The following is a 14,644-nucleotide window of genomic DNA, read 5'->3' on the forward strand; positions in this document are numbered from 1 at the left end:
CGAGATAGAGCCCAAGTCCACCAAAGATGGGCCCACCAAGATCGAGCTTCACTAGCTACGGGCCAGGCGGTCGGACCGGCGTTTGGGCGAGCTCGGTCCAATTGCAAGCCTCATTCCTTTTGAAGAGGCCTTTATAATCCCATTTCGAGTGATGCTCGAGTCTCTCTCTCTCTCTCTCTCTTTATTACTATAGCTGAAATCAACGATGCAAAGTATATCTTTTCACAATATATCAATATCCAAAATTTTAAAGTGTTTTAATTTGGTAAAACATATCTCGGCACACGATTTATTCACCATGAACATAATCATCAAAGTGTTTGATGCGTCATAGTCAAGCAAAACATGATATGTGACAAAAAATACCAAAGTGTTTGATGTGTTATCACGCAAACAAAACATCTATGATCCATTTTCTCATGATGTAATAAACATTAAGTGTTTGATATCCTAATCGGGTAAAATATTTTTGTGCACGTGTTATTGCTCTAGAAAAAAAAATATCAAAAGTATGTAACGCACTTGAATTGGCCCTTAGAAGTTGATAATTCGATCTTATATATCCAGAAAGCCTAATGCTATCAAAAGGAAGATTTGAACGCTTACTTAGAGGCGAAGGGACTCGGATGTTTATTCCACGATTAATCTATATGAAAATCAACGTCACATGGGTTTTTCGAGATGAATCCCTCGATGCTCAAATCAGTAATCGAACAACCAACGAAGTAATCTTAATGAACAATAACGATATTTTATGATATGATTAAATATTTATTGTCTTATCATTTTTAGGGTCCAAATGAAATATGTTTTCGAATTGTTATTTTAGATCGATGCACAGATGATCTAATTATCGATCATGTCGTTCGTTTTTCACCGTTGATTATGTCACGACGTATCGATGATGCGAATTAATATTTCTCAACACCCATCAAATTACAAGCTAAAAATAAAAAAGATCAGCATCCTCGTTACGTACTACCATGTGGCATCCACATGTGACCCAACCCACACGTGACTCGGCGTGACGTGCGATCCGGTTGTCTCCAAGTTATGCCTTCGCTCCTGTCTGCTCGCAATAAGATAAAGGTAAAAGACGGCCACCGCACACCGATGCGGACGTCGCATTTGCCCTCTCGTACGCCCTTCCCGAGACTTCCTCCCAACTCTTTCGCTCCGATGAGAGCCATTGGAAGCGGAATCCCTCGTCGGGAGCTCCCCACAGTTTTCCGCCACTCGACTCCAAAACGGTATGCATGCGTACACGTAATAAGAAGCTTTTGCTCTCTTGGGAGGTTGGAGAGCATCTTTAACGGTGGGTCCCTCCCCCCCCCCCCCCCCCCCCCCCCCAACCCCCACTTGTGAGATCGAAGCTGTTTTGGGTAGGTGATGGCACTAATCGAACCTTCCGTTCACGCACATTTATAGTTTATGATTTTTTAAAAAAACATTAATAATTAAATCAACTTTTTCTTTCGACAAAAAAAGAATTGAATTTTTACAAGGATAAAAACTTAATTATTTTTAGAAAATATTTTCTTTTATGTTATATTGGCGGATGAAGATGCCATGCCCAAAGAGATGGTATGATGAAGAGGTTTAGAGAGTTATTGAGAGAGAGAGAGAGAGAGAGAGAGAGAGGATTGGGGACAATTCCATGATGACTGGGGACGGGCGTCGATGTCGGCAAATGAGACGTCAGACCGATCTCGCCTACCGGATGCGGTGGATGAGCTGGTGACGACGTGAGCAGCCATAGGCCACGGCCGACGAGCTCGTCGCCGTCAGATGCACTCAGGTTCTTTCGCTCGGCGCATCCTGGCCGGAGAATGGCCGGTGGGTCCCGCACGAGGCGCGTCGCGACGACGACGTGAGCGCCACGCTTCTTGAAGGGCCCCACGTGAGCTTACGTGGGCAACGCGCCATCGCTAGTCTTTTTCTTCTATCTTTGGTCGACGGAGTTGGTTGACCGGCCGCGCACACTCCGCTACGTACGACTTCGTCCTCATCCGAGGGCCGCCCAACGACCGTTTCGTAGAGCCGGCTCGTATGTTACGCGAACGGGTAACCCAATCAAAGGAAGCAGATTACTCATCTAATTTAATCTTTAATGTTCCTACCTTACGGTTAAATATTGCGTACTGCTAATTAATTGATAATTAGGGAGAATTATGGCTTCATTTGGAAACGTTTGGTAATTAAACTTAAATTTCACTAATTAAATTAATTGCACTACCATTATTTCACAACCACCACCGTATGGCCACATATCTAACTTCTAATTCTATTTTAATGTATGTAGTCTTATCCGATCGATGCAAGGTAACCCGGGGACCCACGACGAGATGTAGTCTGACGTCACCCCCGAGGAAAGCCATCCCCGGGTCATCCGGTGGGCGCTCTCGCTGTTGCCGCCCATTGTACTCAACAGCGAACGCCGTATTCACTGTGAGGAAGCGAAGTGACGCGTCATCCGTATGTCTCATTCGACGCTAGTCACCGTTCTGCACTCAGAACAGCGTTCATGTTTCTCCGACCTCCACTCTTTTGTGTCTCCTTCGAGTGCCCACCTTTCGTTAATACCCACCTCGATGCCCCCATCGCTGTCGTCTCTTCACCTGCGGGGCCCACCGGTGATGGCCAATAGGACGTGGGTTCTCAGCGGGGCCGAAACACTAGTCCGAAGGTTCTATGGTGCCTGATGGAGCCACGTCATCACAAAGGGTATTTGCTGTTTGAGGGTCGACGGGCGATGACGCCCGCCAGCTCGCCTAACGCCTGACGTCACAAGAACCGCATGTTGGAAGTGGCGGGCCCTGTCGGACCCAGGCTGACGTGAGTCGGACGTCAGCCACGATTCGAAGGATACGTGCGCGTCGTTACGACACAGATCGAAGAAAGAAGCCAGAGAACGACGGGCACAGCGCGTTGCGACCCCGCTGACGACTGACGGCCGCTCCTCTGACGTCACCCGCGCGCCCGTCTCCTGCTATATAAACAACCCGCCCCTCTTTTCTCCGACGGTGTTCTCTCTCTCGCTCTCGATTTCTCCGAAGGGAAAAGCAATCCAAGAATGCAGGACGCGATCCCGTACGGATCGGCGCGGCCGTCGTTCGCCCCGCCGGCGAGCAACGGGGCCCGCGCGTTCGTAGCCGACCGACCCCCGCCGGCGAGGGACGGCTCATCCGCGTCGCCCACGCCTTCTCCCTCCTCCTCCTCCTCCTCGTCGTCATCTTCCTGGGGTAGCGAGGGAGGGGGGATGCGGCGGATGGTGGCGGAGAACCCGGTGGTGGTCGTGGGGCGGAGGGGATGTTGCATGTGCCACGTGGCGAGGCGGCTGCTGCTGGGGCTGGGGGTCAACCCCACGGTGTGCGAGTTCGGCGACGAGGCCGCCGGGGAGGCGGTGTCGCTGGTGGAGGAGGCGGCGGTGTTCGAGGCCGGCGGCGGGGATGTGCGGCGGCTGGCGATGCTCCCGGTGGTGTTCGTAGGGGGGAGGCTGCTGGGGGGGCTCGATCGCCTGGTCGCCGTCCACATCACCGGCGAACTCGTGCCCATCTTAAAGGAAGCCGGCGCTCTCTGGCTCTGATCCTTTTTTCTCTTTGTCCTCCTAAAAAGATATATATAATACAGTATATGTTTAAATTCGGAGACGTGGCTTGAAACTAGAAGACTGGAGGCGTGGGTGATGTGCTGCCAACCGTTTGATTTAGTTACAATCGCGCAAAACATTTATTTGTAAGTTGTTGAAAATCAATAAAATGTAGATAAAAAATGAATTATAGTTCTGTGTCTGTTGCGACGGCGATGCCACATGGGTCGAACCGCACCCACCTAACGCGAATTTAGTTGGTGTCGTCGCCGAACCTCCAATTCCGTGTGCCACGCGTGGTTTCTAGACGTCGTCGCCAGCGAATCTATCCGTTTCTCTCTTCCGGGCCTTCTCATGTTTTTTATTATTATTTTATAGGCAAAGAAACTTATATTAGAATGCATGCTCATGGGCAGCAGGATTAAGAGAGCGATAAAAAAAAGTCAAGGAGGTTAGAGTTGAATATGATGATGAGCTGAAAATTTATGATTATCTTCTTTATAATTTATTTATATCTAAAATAATTTATATATTTTTAAAAATATAGTATATAAGTCATTTTTAATCAAATGTGAGTTAACAAATATTTGATTTATTCGTATATAAAATAACATCTATATTTTCAAAAATATGACGTATAATTGTAGAAAAATCTACGACATCACATGCACAACGGAAGAACAAAAAATAAAAAATCTAAAATTTTCTAAAAAAACATTCATCGTCATGTAAAAATTGGTACATAAAACTCGCAAAATTAAAAAATCAACGTGTAAGATATATATGTTACCTAAGGAGATCGTATTCTTAAATTCTTATAGATCTATGGGAGAGGATGAAAGAGGTCAAGTGTCCTCCTTTCTAGCGGGTGATCTACATGACAGGGGCTGTGAAGATGCACTTCATTAACACACATACTATATGAGGATGAGGTGACAACAAAAAATGCCTAGCCTATATCCCTTTAGTTCTCTCCTATTTATAGAGGCTCATTGTCAACTTAACTCTAATAGATCCTATCATATTGGGTATTAGATCTTCATCCAACTACCCAAGCCTCTTAAATTAGTAGGTTACTAGTCAATAATTTCTCATTAGTTCTTATTGGATCTCATCCAAAGGATCCAATAATTCATGGGCTTATTGGATATCCAATAAGATAGGGCTCTAACGAATATCTCATATCTCAATCTCTACTTATCGTAATACCTACAATATGTGCGTGACCCTCTAAGCCCAATATCGAGCTAGCCGTGAGTTATATATGTCAGAACTCCTTCTGGCTTTGTGAATTGTTCACCATAATAACTCACTCGACTTATCGACTATAGATGTACTAAGCCACTATGCTGCAGTCCTCAGACAATACAAGTGAATCAAATCCTTTGGAACTATCTATCCTCAATTACCATGTACATATAATCACTAATATATATAATATCTTAAATACCGTATACCGGGCATGGTGCTATCATACTCATATGGTTTCTCCTCGAGTCTCACTCTAATCGGATTCTCTCGTAGAACTCTCTATCAATCTGGATGACTTTGGCGAAGGATTTGTCTAAGCAAGAACACATAATATATTTCTCTTATGATATCAAGAACGAATGATCCTATATCAATACTCAATAGCTCTCGTAAGTTTGGTTGTTACTCCCGATAACCGGTTGTACTAGATCTGAAACTTCCAAACCTCTAAGTCTAGTATTAAAGAGTAGAGTACTAATACAAGATATACTTGGTATCTCAAGTCTAAGGACTAGGTATACCACTAGGATGATGAAGTCGTTGTTTGACAATGAGGTATTATCAACCATGGTATGCAATTTCGAATGGTATCACCCGGTACGGGCGGTACGTACCGGTCTAACGACATATCGGTATGCGGATCGCCCGCTATCGGACGGATCGTGCTAAAGTGCTACAGTAATACACTGTAGCGACGCTACAGTAAGAGAAAATCGCTCGGTAAGCCCTGGTGTACCGCTCGGTACGCCGGTATCGTATCATATCGAGCCAACCTCGAAACGTCGGTACGGTACGATATCACATACCTTGTTATCAACCATCCAACATTTTATAAGTGGATCAATCAGTAAACTCATTATTCAATGAGTACCTGCATTGTAGCCTAGTGTCCCCACACGAGCAACTATGAGACCAGCCACTTCCATCATATAAACGGGTAAATAATATACTAGTACATCCGGTTATCTCGATGTCCCTCTCGAGTAACCTATGAACATGCTTATTTAAGGTTTATGTTTAAAGGTGAATCAGTCTCATTATCGTGATCTCATCACGATCCGATTCTCATTGGATATATCCATGAACATCACAATATATGTGCAACAAGCAATATAAAGTAAGAAAATATTATAATAATAATAAGCAAAAAAGACTATGTGTCATTTCACACATGTAATCACCGTGATTTGCTTGTAGGGTACCTATGGCTAACAAAAAGCCCCTCTTGTGAAGTTTGAGTTAATATATGTCATACTTTAATTATGTGATATATTAACTATCAATAAGTCATTAATATAATGGTACATGTAACTGAAGTTAAAAAAAAAAATCGAGACCACCATCAATGACGAGAGGAGGCATCGTCGTGAAAATAACCACCAACAGTAGCATCGAGCCGTTGTTGCCTAGTAGAGCATCGTACACATGTAGCTTCTCCGATGCTAACAATGAGCTCAAGAACTTTTGGTCCTGCCTCAGGTGGATGTGCGCCAACCAGTCCGACGTTATATATGTAGTGGTCTCCTAGTCTCTCTTCCTTCTCTTAGGTATCTTCGTCTCCATTGCCTCTCACTTCGTCCTCTCCTGTGCTCTCACCCGTCACACCTACGACATGGTGGTTCAACTCGCCCCCACTTCCGCCTCCAGCCTCTCCTACCTCTACCTCTCTGCCTTTATTTACAATTATGACCTCCATCGTTTCCTCTTCCTCGACAAGATGGATCTTTGTACTTTTTAAAATTTAGAGATTATTTTAAATATAAGTAAATCATAAGAGCTTAATATTAGGAAATCTATAGCAGCATCACACGCATAGCGGAAGAACAGAAAAATAAAATTCTAGAATTTTTCACAGAAATAAATTTTCATCGTCATACGATGATTGGTACATAAAAACTCGCAAAACAAAAAACTACACATATGTAAAAGATATGTTATTTAGAGAGATCGTATATCTTTAAAAACTACATATTTGTGGGAGAGAATGAATGAGGTCAATTGTCCTCATCTTTAGCGGTGCTCCACACGGTAGACGCTCCTCATATCACTGCAAAATCGTCCTTTCCACGCATACTGTGCGATTAAGAAGGGGCTGACCCTTATTGTTGTCCACACATCCCAAATTGATGCTATTGGCTGAGGAGGAGAGGGAGAGAGGAGTATAGAAGGTGGCAGCTAATAGGATTTAGCCTATACCACCTTTGCTTCCCTCATATTTAAAGAGGTTCTTGTTAACTTAACCATAATGAATCCTGCCCTATTAGGTACTAGATCTCCATCCAACTATGCAAGCCTATTAGATTAATGGATCTATACCCAATAATATCTCATTAGCTCTTATAAGACCTTATCCACAATATCCAATAATTTAAAGGTTTATTAGATATCCATTAAAATAGGGGCTCTAACGGATATCTTATATCAGAACCACTATTTGTCGCAACACTTACCGTATGTGTGTGACCCTATTGGTCTAATATCGAGCTAGCCGTAAGTTATACATATTAGAATTCATTTTAACTTAGCGAATTATTATCGACTTATCGACTATGGATGTACTAGGCTACTACGCCGTAGTCCCCAAACGATACAGGGAAATCCAATCTATTGGACATGTCTTTCCTTAGTTACTATGTATCTGTAGTCCCTTATCTATCTAATATTTCAAAAATCATATATTAGGTATGGTGATGTTAGGTCCACACGGTTTCTACTCGAGTCTCGCTATAATTGGATTATCCTGGAAAGCTCTTTCTCTCCCAATTCGAATGACCATGACAAGAGATTTGCCTGAACAAGAATACATATTATATTTCTTTTATTACATCGAGAGCGGATGATTATCTATTAATGCTTAATTGCCCTTAGAAGGTTGGCTGTCACTTATGATGACTGACTATGCTAGGTCGTAAACTTCCTGATCTATAAGTCTGGTATCAAAGAGTAGAGTACTCAGACATGACATCCTCATTGTCTCAAGGCTAAGGACCAAATAAAAACTACGATGATGGAACAACTGTCTAACAATGAGGTATCATCAACCATGTAGCATTTTGTGAGCAGATTAATTAGTAAACTCATTCTCCAATGAGCACATGCAATATATCACTAATGCCCTCACACAAGCAGTTAGGAGACTAGTTACTTCCATCATATGGATAAGCATACAACACACCAGTCTATCCGATTATCTCGATATGCCTCTCGAGTAACATATGATTGAGATTATTTAGGGTATGTGTTTAAAGACGAATCAGTCTTATTATCATGATCTCATTACAATATAATTTTTTTTGTACATATCTATGAACATCACAATATATGCAACAAACAATATAAAGTGAGAAAAAATATTAATAGATAATAATAAGTAAAAAGAGTGTATATTGTGTCACACGTGCCATCACTCATGTGATTGGCTTATAGGGCACATATGACTAACATTTAAGTAGTTTATGACCAAAATCATAAGGGCTAAAATGGACTTTAACCATATTATAATAGATGAAAAGAAAGCTTGTGATTGGCCTTGTGTCTCACACGGGTCAGGTTTTCTTGACTCATATGTCTCGGATGCATTTGACCTGGTGCTTCTACCATAATTGATTTATTTTCACGCAGGTTGAATTTTCTCAACTCACATATCTCGAGTTCATTTGGTCTTGCACTACCATCGTAGTTGATTTCTCTTTACTAGAGTTGGGTTTTCTCGACTCAGGAATCTTAGGCGCATTTGTCTTATGCCCCCGTCATAACATATTTCTTTTCACGTAGGTCAAGTTTTTCCGACATGCGCCTTGGGCACATCTCACCTTGGGCCTACGCCATAATGAATTTTTTCACATGGGTTAGGTTTTCTTGTCTCATATGTGTTAGAAAGCTTAGTGGAGCATCACATGCATAACAGAAAATAAAAACAAAATTTGATTTTCTAAAACAATTTTAACGAATCGTCATATGAAGATCGACAGCATAAAACTTGAGAAATCGAAAACTACATAAAGGGTATAAGATGTTCTCATATAGGAGAACTTGTACATCCCCTAAGATCGTAGATCCTAGTCCATGGATGAAAGAGCTCTTGAAAACACCCATCTAGCAGTGATCCACGTAATAAACGCAATAACGACATATATCTTCATGCAGCATGTTCTTTCCTCGTAATCGTGCACCACCATACAACAACATACGAGGAGGGATCAATCCCTCTTGATGTCCTCTTACGCTAGAGAGTGGTAGTCGGTTGGAGGAAGAAGGGGAGATAGGGGTCCACCCTTTGACCCTTTTAGTCCCAACTCTTATTTATAAAGTATCTCCTTCAACTAACCCTAATAGATCATTCTTAGTGGGTATGAGATCCTCATCCAATAATCACTAGCTTAATGGATATTAGATCCCTATCTAATAACTACTCTAAGCTTTATTGAGTTTCTCCAAATGATCCATCAAAATAGGAGCTTATCGGATATCCCATATCTAATCCTCTATTCGTTATATTATCCACAATATGTGTGTGATCCTCTAGGCCCAATATCGAGTTAGTCATGAGTTACACATATCAGAACTCTTTTTGTCTCAGTGAATTGTCGTTCACATAATAATTCACTCAACTCGTCGACTGTGGATGTACTAGGTCACTATACTATAGTTCTCAAATAATACAAAAGGATCTAATCCATTAGACACGTCTACCCTCAGTTACCGTGTGTATCTATAGTCTCTCATCTATCTAATATTCCAGAGACTGTATATCGGGCATAGTGCTGTCAAACCCATACGGAATCCATTCGAGTCTCACTTTAATCGGATTCATCATGATCCAACTAACCCTGGCCAAGGATTTGCTTGAGTGAGAATAAACAAAATATTCCTCTCATGATATCGAGAGTGGATGATCTTCTATTGACACCAATTGCCTTTGTAAGGTTGGATGTCATTCCCAATGACTATCTGTACTAGATCCGAAACTTCCAAACCTATAAGTCCGGTATCAAAGAATGATATACTCAAATAAGACATCCTTAGTATCTCAAATCTAAGGTCCAGATACACAACTATGATTATTGAATCATTGTTTGACAATAAGGTATCATTAATCAGAACTCATTCTCTAGTGAGCACCTACTTTATATCTTTAATATCCCCACATAAGCAATATGAGACCAACTGCCTCCATCAGATGGACAAGTATATAGCACACTAATCTATTCGGTTATTTCGATGTCCTTCTCGAGAAACCTATGACTAAGAATATTTAGGATATGTGTTTAAAAGCGAATTCGTCTCATTATAATGATCTCATCATGATTCAATTCTCATTTCATAAATTCAAGGACATCACAATATATAGTCATCATATAATATAAAGTGAGAAAATAATATTATTAATATTAACCAAAAGAGATTATGTAGCGAATCACATGTGTCATCACTCACGTGATTGACTTGTAGGACACCTGCAACTAGCAATATGTCTCGGGCACATTGGCCTTATGCCTCCACTATGATGGATTTTTTTTTATGCGGGTTAGGTTTTCCTAACTCATGTGTTTTGGGCATGTTTCGCCCTATGCTTTTGCTATAGTGGATTTGTGCTGGCCTCGGTTAGGCATAGTGAATTTCTTCACATGAGTCGGGTATTTTCGACTCATGCATCTCGGGTATAGGGCCTTATGACTCATGGTAATAAATTTTTTTTTACGTGTGTCATATTTTCCTAACTTATACATCTTGGGCACGTTGGTCTTGTGCCTCTATAGTGGTAGATTTTTCATGTGAGTTGAGTTTTCCTAACTCATGTGTCTCGGACACATTAGGCTTGTGCTTCCATCATGATGGATCTATCTTTTTCTCGCTATGGATCTATCTTATGCCTCCATCAAGTTCTCCTTCTGGTGTGGCGGATTTGGGGTCCTCATGCCATGGCAGGCTTCAAGTCCTCCCTTCACCATGATGGATTTTGGATCCTCCCATCGTGGCGGACTTCAAATCCTTCATCCATCATGGTAGATATTGGGTCCTCTCTCTGTCGTGGAAGATTTCGAGTCCTCCCATCATGGCGAGCTTTATGTCCTTCATCCACTGTGGCGAGTTTAAAGTCTTCTTTTGTATGGTGGATCTTGAGTCCTCCTTCCAACGTAGTAAGCTTCGAGCCCTCCCTATGCCATGGTGGATTTTAGGTTCTCCATTCCTGTGGTGGATTTTAAAGGTCCTCTCTCAATCGTGGCGGATTTTGGGTCCTCCCACCATGGCGAGCTTTAAGTCCCCCCCTCCACCATGGCGGACTTTAGGTCCTCCCATTATGGCAAGTTAACCTCAATTTATATGCATAAAATTTGTTTGTTTTGCCATGACATATTTCAAGTCCTTCCGTAGTGGTGGACTTCATATCCTCTTTTCGCCATCGTGAGCTTTTGTCCAAGGGTGCCTCTATTAGCAACTCAATTGAGTCGAGTTGTGGGAGGGACTTAATGAAATTTTGATAATCGATCAGTGGCATCTCGGGCTATGCCTTCTTTGGTAGGGAGATTGTCATTAGAAAGCACTAGCGTGACTCTCTCGAGTTACTTATTAGCTTTCCAACGTTGGTTTTCGTTGAAAATTATCATCATGAATTTAGTCATCACTATTTTGAAGCAAGGTTTATCCCCAAATGTGACATGCATGCTGTATCAATCATAACCCTTCACTTGAGCGTGACCCTCTTCACTCAGGTGTTAATCATCCCCACTCAAACCACCAAGGAACCATTGTCGTTTGGGTTGAGGCACTTTGTCTCTTCTTCCTTGAAGGTTATTTCAAGTCATCATCGAACTTCAATGCTCTTCGATGGTAGACTAAGAGAAAGTTTTACTACTCGAAGAGCTATCTCCTCCCGAGGCAAGTCCATCGATGATAACGTTAATCTACCTCTCCGTCAGCCCCCAAGGTCGGGACGAAGGTTCTCAGTGCCTCCAGACAAACCTTCTAAGATGTCATCGATGAATGAGTTCCTCGATTTGCTCCTTTAAATCGCAATAGTCCTCTGCGTCATAATCATAATCACGGTGGAGGTGGTTGTACTTGGATTGGTTCCTCCTCTTCGGAGATATCTTTATCGATTGAGGGTCTTTCAAGAGCTTTTTTTTTCTTTATATATGAAAATATTTCGATTTTAGTCATGTTTAACGGAGTCGACTCGGAGCTCGGGTCGCTAGCCTCTCTACCAACTATTAGAAAAAGCAAGAAGGCTTGAGCCCATCATGAAGGCTTGTATTACAAGAAACAGATGGGTTTCTTGCATGCCTCAGATCTCGTTAGCAAATCGAGTAACAAAGTCATAGAGTATTTTTTCATTCTCTTGCCTGAGTTCGAGAAGAATTATTATCGATGGCCTCAGCCGCACATTCCCGAGGAAGTATAGATTGAATTTCTTTATGAGCTGAGCGAATGAGCTAACTAAGAGGAGCTTCAAGCAAGTTTACCATTCTTGTGCCCTACTTCTTAACATTATCACGAAGGCATGACATTTAGGGCGTTCGAGGTGTCATACAGCGACATCTAGGTGTGGAAGGCGATAATGTGCTCTATCGAGCCAATATTACCGTCAAAGGGCTCTTATATTAGGAGGTAAATGTTCGGTGAGATTAACTCCTCCCGTTTGTTTTGAGTGAATGAGGATCGACTTGAGGTGGGGCAATCCAACCTTTCTCTCCGAGATTGCTAGAACTCTTGTTATATCTCTTCTAGATGATAGTTCATTTATCGTAGTTAGATCCATAAGGAGTCATCTATTAGATCCACTGGCTAGGCCTTAGATTCAGATGGAGCGAAGCAATGGTGTAGCGGTGTGTTGAATTTCACGATTGGGGAGCAAGGTGCTTCCTCGACCAATGGTTCTTTAGGCCTTGGGTGATCTTAAGACGTTGACACTACATTGGGCTAGGAATTCTAACGGGCACCAGAGCTAGTGGCGGTTGAGATACTGATCACGACTGAGATGGTGGCATAGTTTATTGGGCTAACTAAGGCAAGAGCAGGGCGATAACCTAGATCATGTCAATTAGCGTTTCCACTTGATGGGTGAGGTTAAGAAATACCTTAGCGAGGACAAATAGGTGGCTTGAGGTCATCCCTGAGAGAGAAAGACCTGTTTGCATCGAAGTCGATATGTCCACATGAGGGAAGGACGAAAGGTGCCCCCCTTGAGTAGAGTAAAAGTGTTGTGGGTTGGAGGTAGAGCCTCATCGCTAGAGAGTTCGTTGGGGGGATTGATGGGTGAATATTCATATGACATTAGTCCCTCCTTCTAGCATCAAAATATTAGGAAAAAAATATCGTTAACATTTTGGTTAACCTGATGTGATCCCGAACCTATATATGTAAGATGATCCGAAATGTCTCCAAGGTGAAATGTCATACTCTCGAGGTGCCACCTGCATGAAGATTAAGGTCGGGAGAGGTTTGTCAGTCTGATCCCTCTGACACTATAGTTAGTAATTTGAGGTCTCCAAATGTGGGTTTGAGTAGTTCAAAAGGAGTCTTTTGCATTGAGCTTAAGATGTCTTTTTATATCTTAGAGAATGAGAAGGAAGCATTTAGTTGGTTTTACGTAAGTCGTGTGATACTCATGCATGTCCGTGCGCAAAGGTCAACCTCCCCGAAACCTCCTATAGTCCCTTAGGAGGTTTCGGGAAGGCTAACGTTTGCACATAAACATGCAAAGGTATCGCATGACTTAATTAAGTGCGTGACATATGTGATTACCTTTCTCGTTATAATGAATTAGAAAGAATCTTGTTATTGCTTTCCTTGTAATAAAGATCGAATGAAGCTTGTGATTATCTTTCTTGTCATAATGGATGAGAAAGAAACTTATATTTATCCACGTAGGCATATTGGTGATCTCACATGGCAACTATAGTTGACACTAGATTCTTTTATCAACAAAAGAAAACTGTTCCTGTTGGATGAGACTGCCAAGGTGGGATCTGATTCTGTTTGCTAACACCTTGGAGAGGAGCTTGTAAATAATGCCACATAGGGCAATTAGGGAGTATGGGAACAGAGGTCCAAGCAACCGAGGTATGCCACACGATGGACCAGAGGTCAGAGTACCAGACAGAGAGGATCCTTTTATCATCGAGGATACAATCTTCGTAAAGGTTAATCTGATTTTTGAGGGCGACCACTTTTCAAAAGAAAGCGGTGTTACGATCACCCTCCATGTTTCATATTTCATTTAATTTTATCTCTACTAACCCATTTAGAGTCCAATTGTTGAATCGTCCGCGTGCCTCCGTCACCGCCCAATTGCCACCGACGGCATACGCCATCCCTGCAGATTAAATGGTGAATTCCGGGTGCCCGTTTTCATCCACCCCCGCGCGCCACGCAGGTTCTATGTGGGAGAAACGTCAGTGCATACGCATCGATGCGCAGCACAGGCGTTCGACGCAATGCCCCTTCTTTTGGCCCCGAGAAAAAGCAGCAGCGTGATGTCAAATGCAAGACACATGGTCACTCGCGCCACTGTTGTGAGTGGATTTGACGTCGACGTCAGTTGACTCCTGCGCTCGCCAATTGGCCAAGCGACGACTACCGGGGTCAACCCGGTTGAGGCGGAGTTGGTATAAACGCACAGGGACGAGTGCAGAGGTGGGCATAATGAATGAGAAAAAGCCCGGCCACCTGACCTCGCCTGCAGTAGCATTCCCCACCACTTCCTGGTCAAAACCGTCTGTGAGACATTAAAAGTCCAATGCCACTAAGTCACCTAACGATGCTCCTAACGCATCATCAAGAAAGCAGCGATCTACGACGAGG

The 14,644-nt window shown here is 42.6% G+C and overlaps 1 protein-coding gene across 1 annotated transcript; it reads left to right on the forward strand.

Annotated features, from left to right (window-relative positions):
• The first annotated feature begins 3,005 nt into the window (after positions 1–3,005).
• Positions 3,006–3,781, forward strand: LOC103997113 (monothiol glutaredoxin-S9). Its single transcript, XM_009418258.3, has one exon. The coding sequence runs from the start codon at positions 3,074–3,076 to the stop codon at positions 3,584–3,586; it is 513 nt and encodes a 170-aa protein (XP_009416533.2). The 5' UTR covers positions 3,006–3,073; the 3' UTR covers positions 3,587–3,781.
• The last annotated feature ends 10,863 nt before the right edge of the window (positions 3,782–14,644 follow it).

This window comes from Musa acuminata, chromosome BXJ1-9, assembly GCF_036884655.1.
Source record: "Musa acuminata AAA Group cultivar baxijiao chromosome BXJ1-9, Cavendish_Baxijiao_AAA, whole genome shotgun sequence".
Classification (NCBI taxonomy): Eukaryota; Viridiplantae; Streptophyta; class Magnoliopsida; order Zingiberales; family Musaceae; genus Musa; species Musa acuminata.

Coding starts and splice junctions, on each gene's coding strand:
- LOC103997113 (XM_009418258.3), top strand. CDS start 3,074: ATGCAGGACGCGATCCCGTACGGATCGGCGCGGCCGTCGTTCGCCCCG.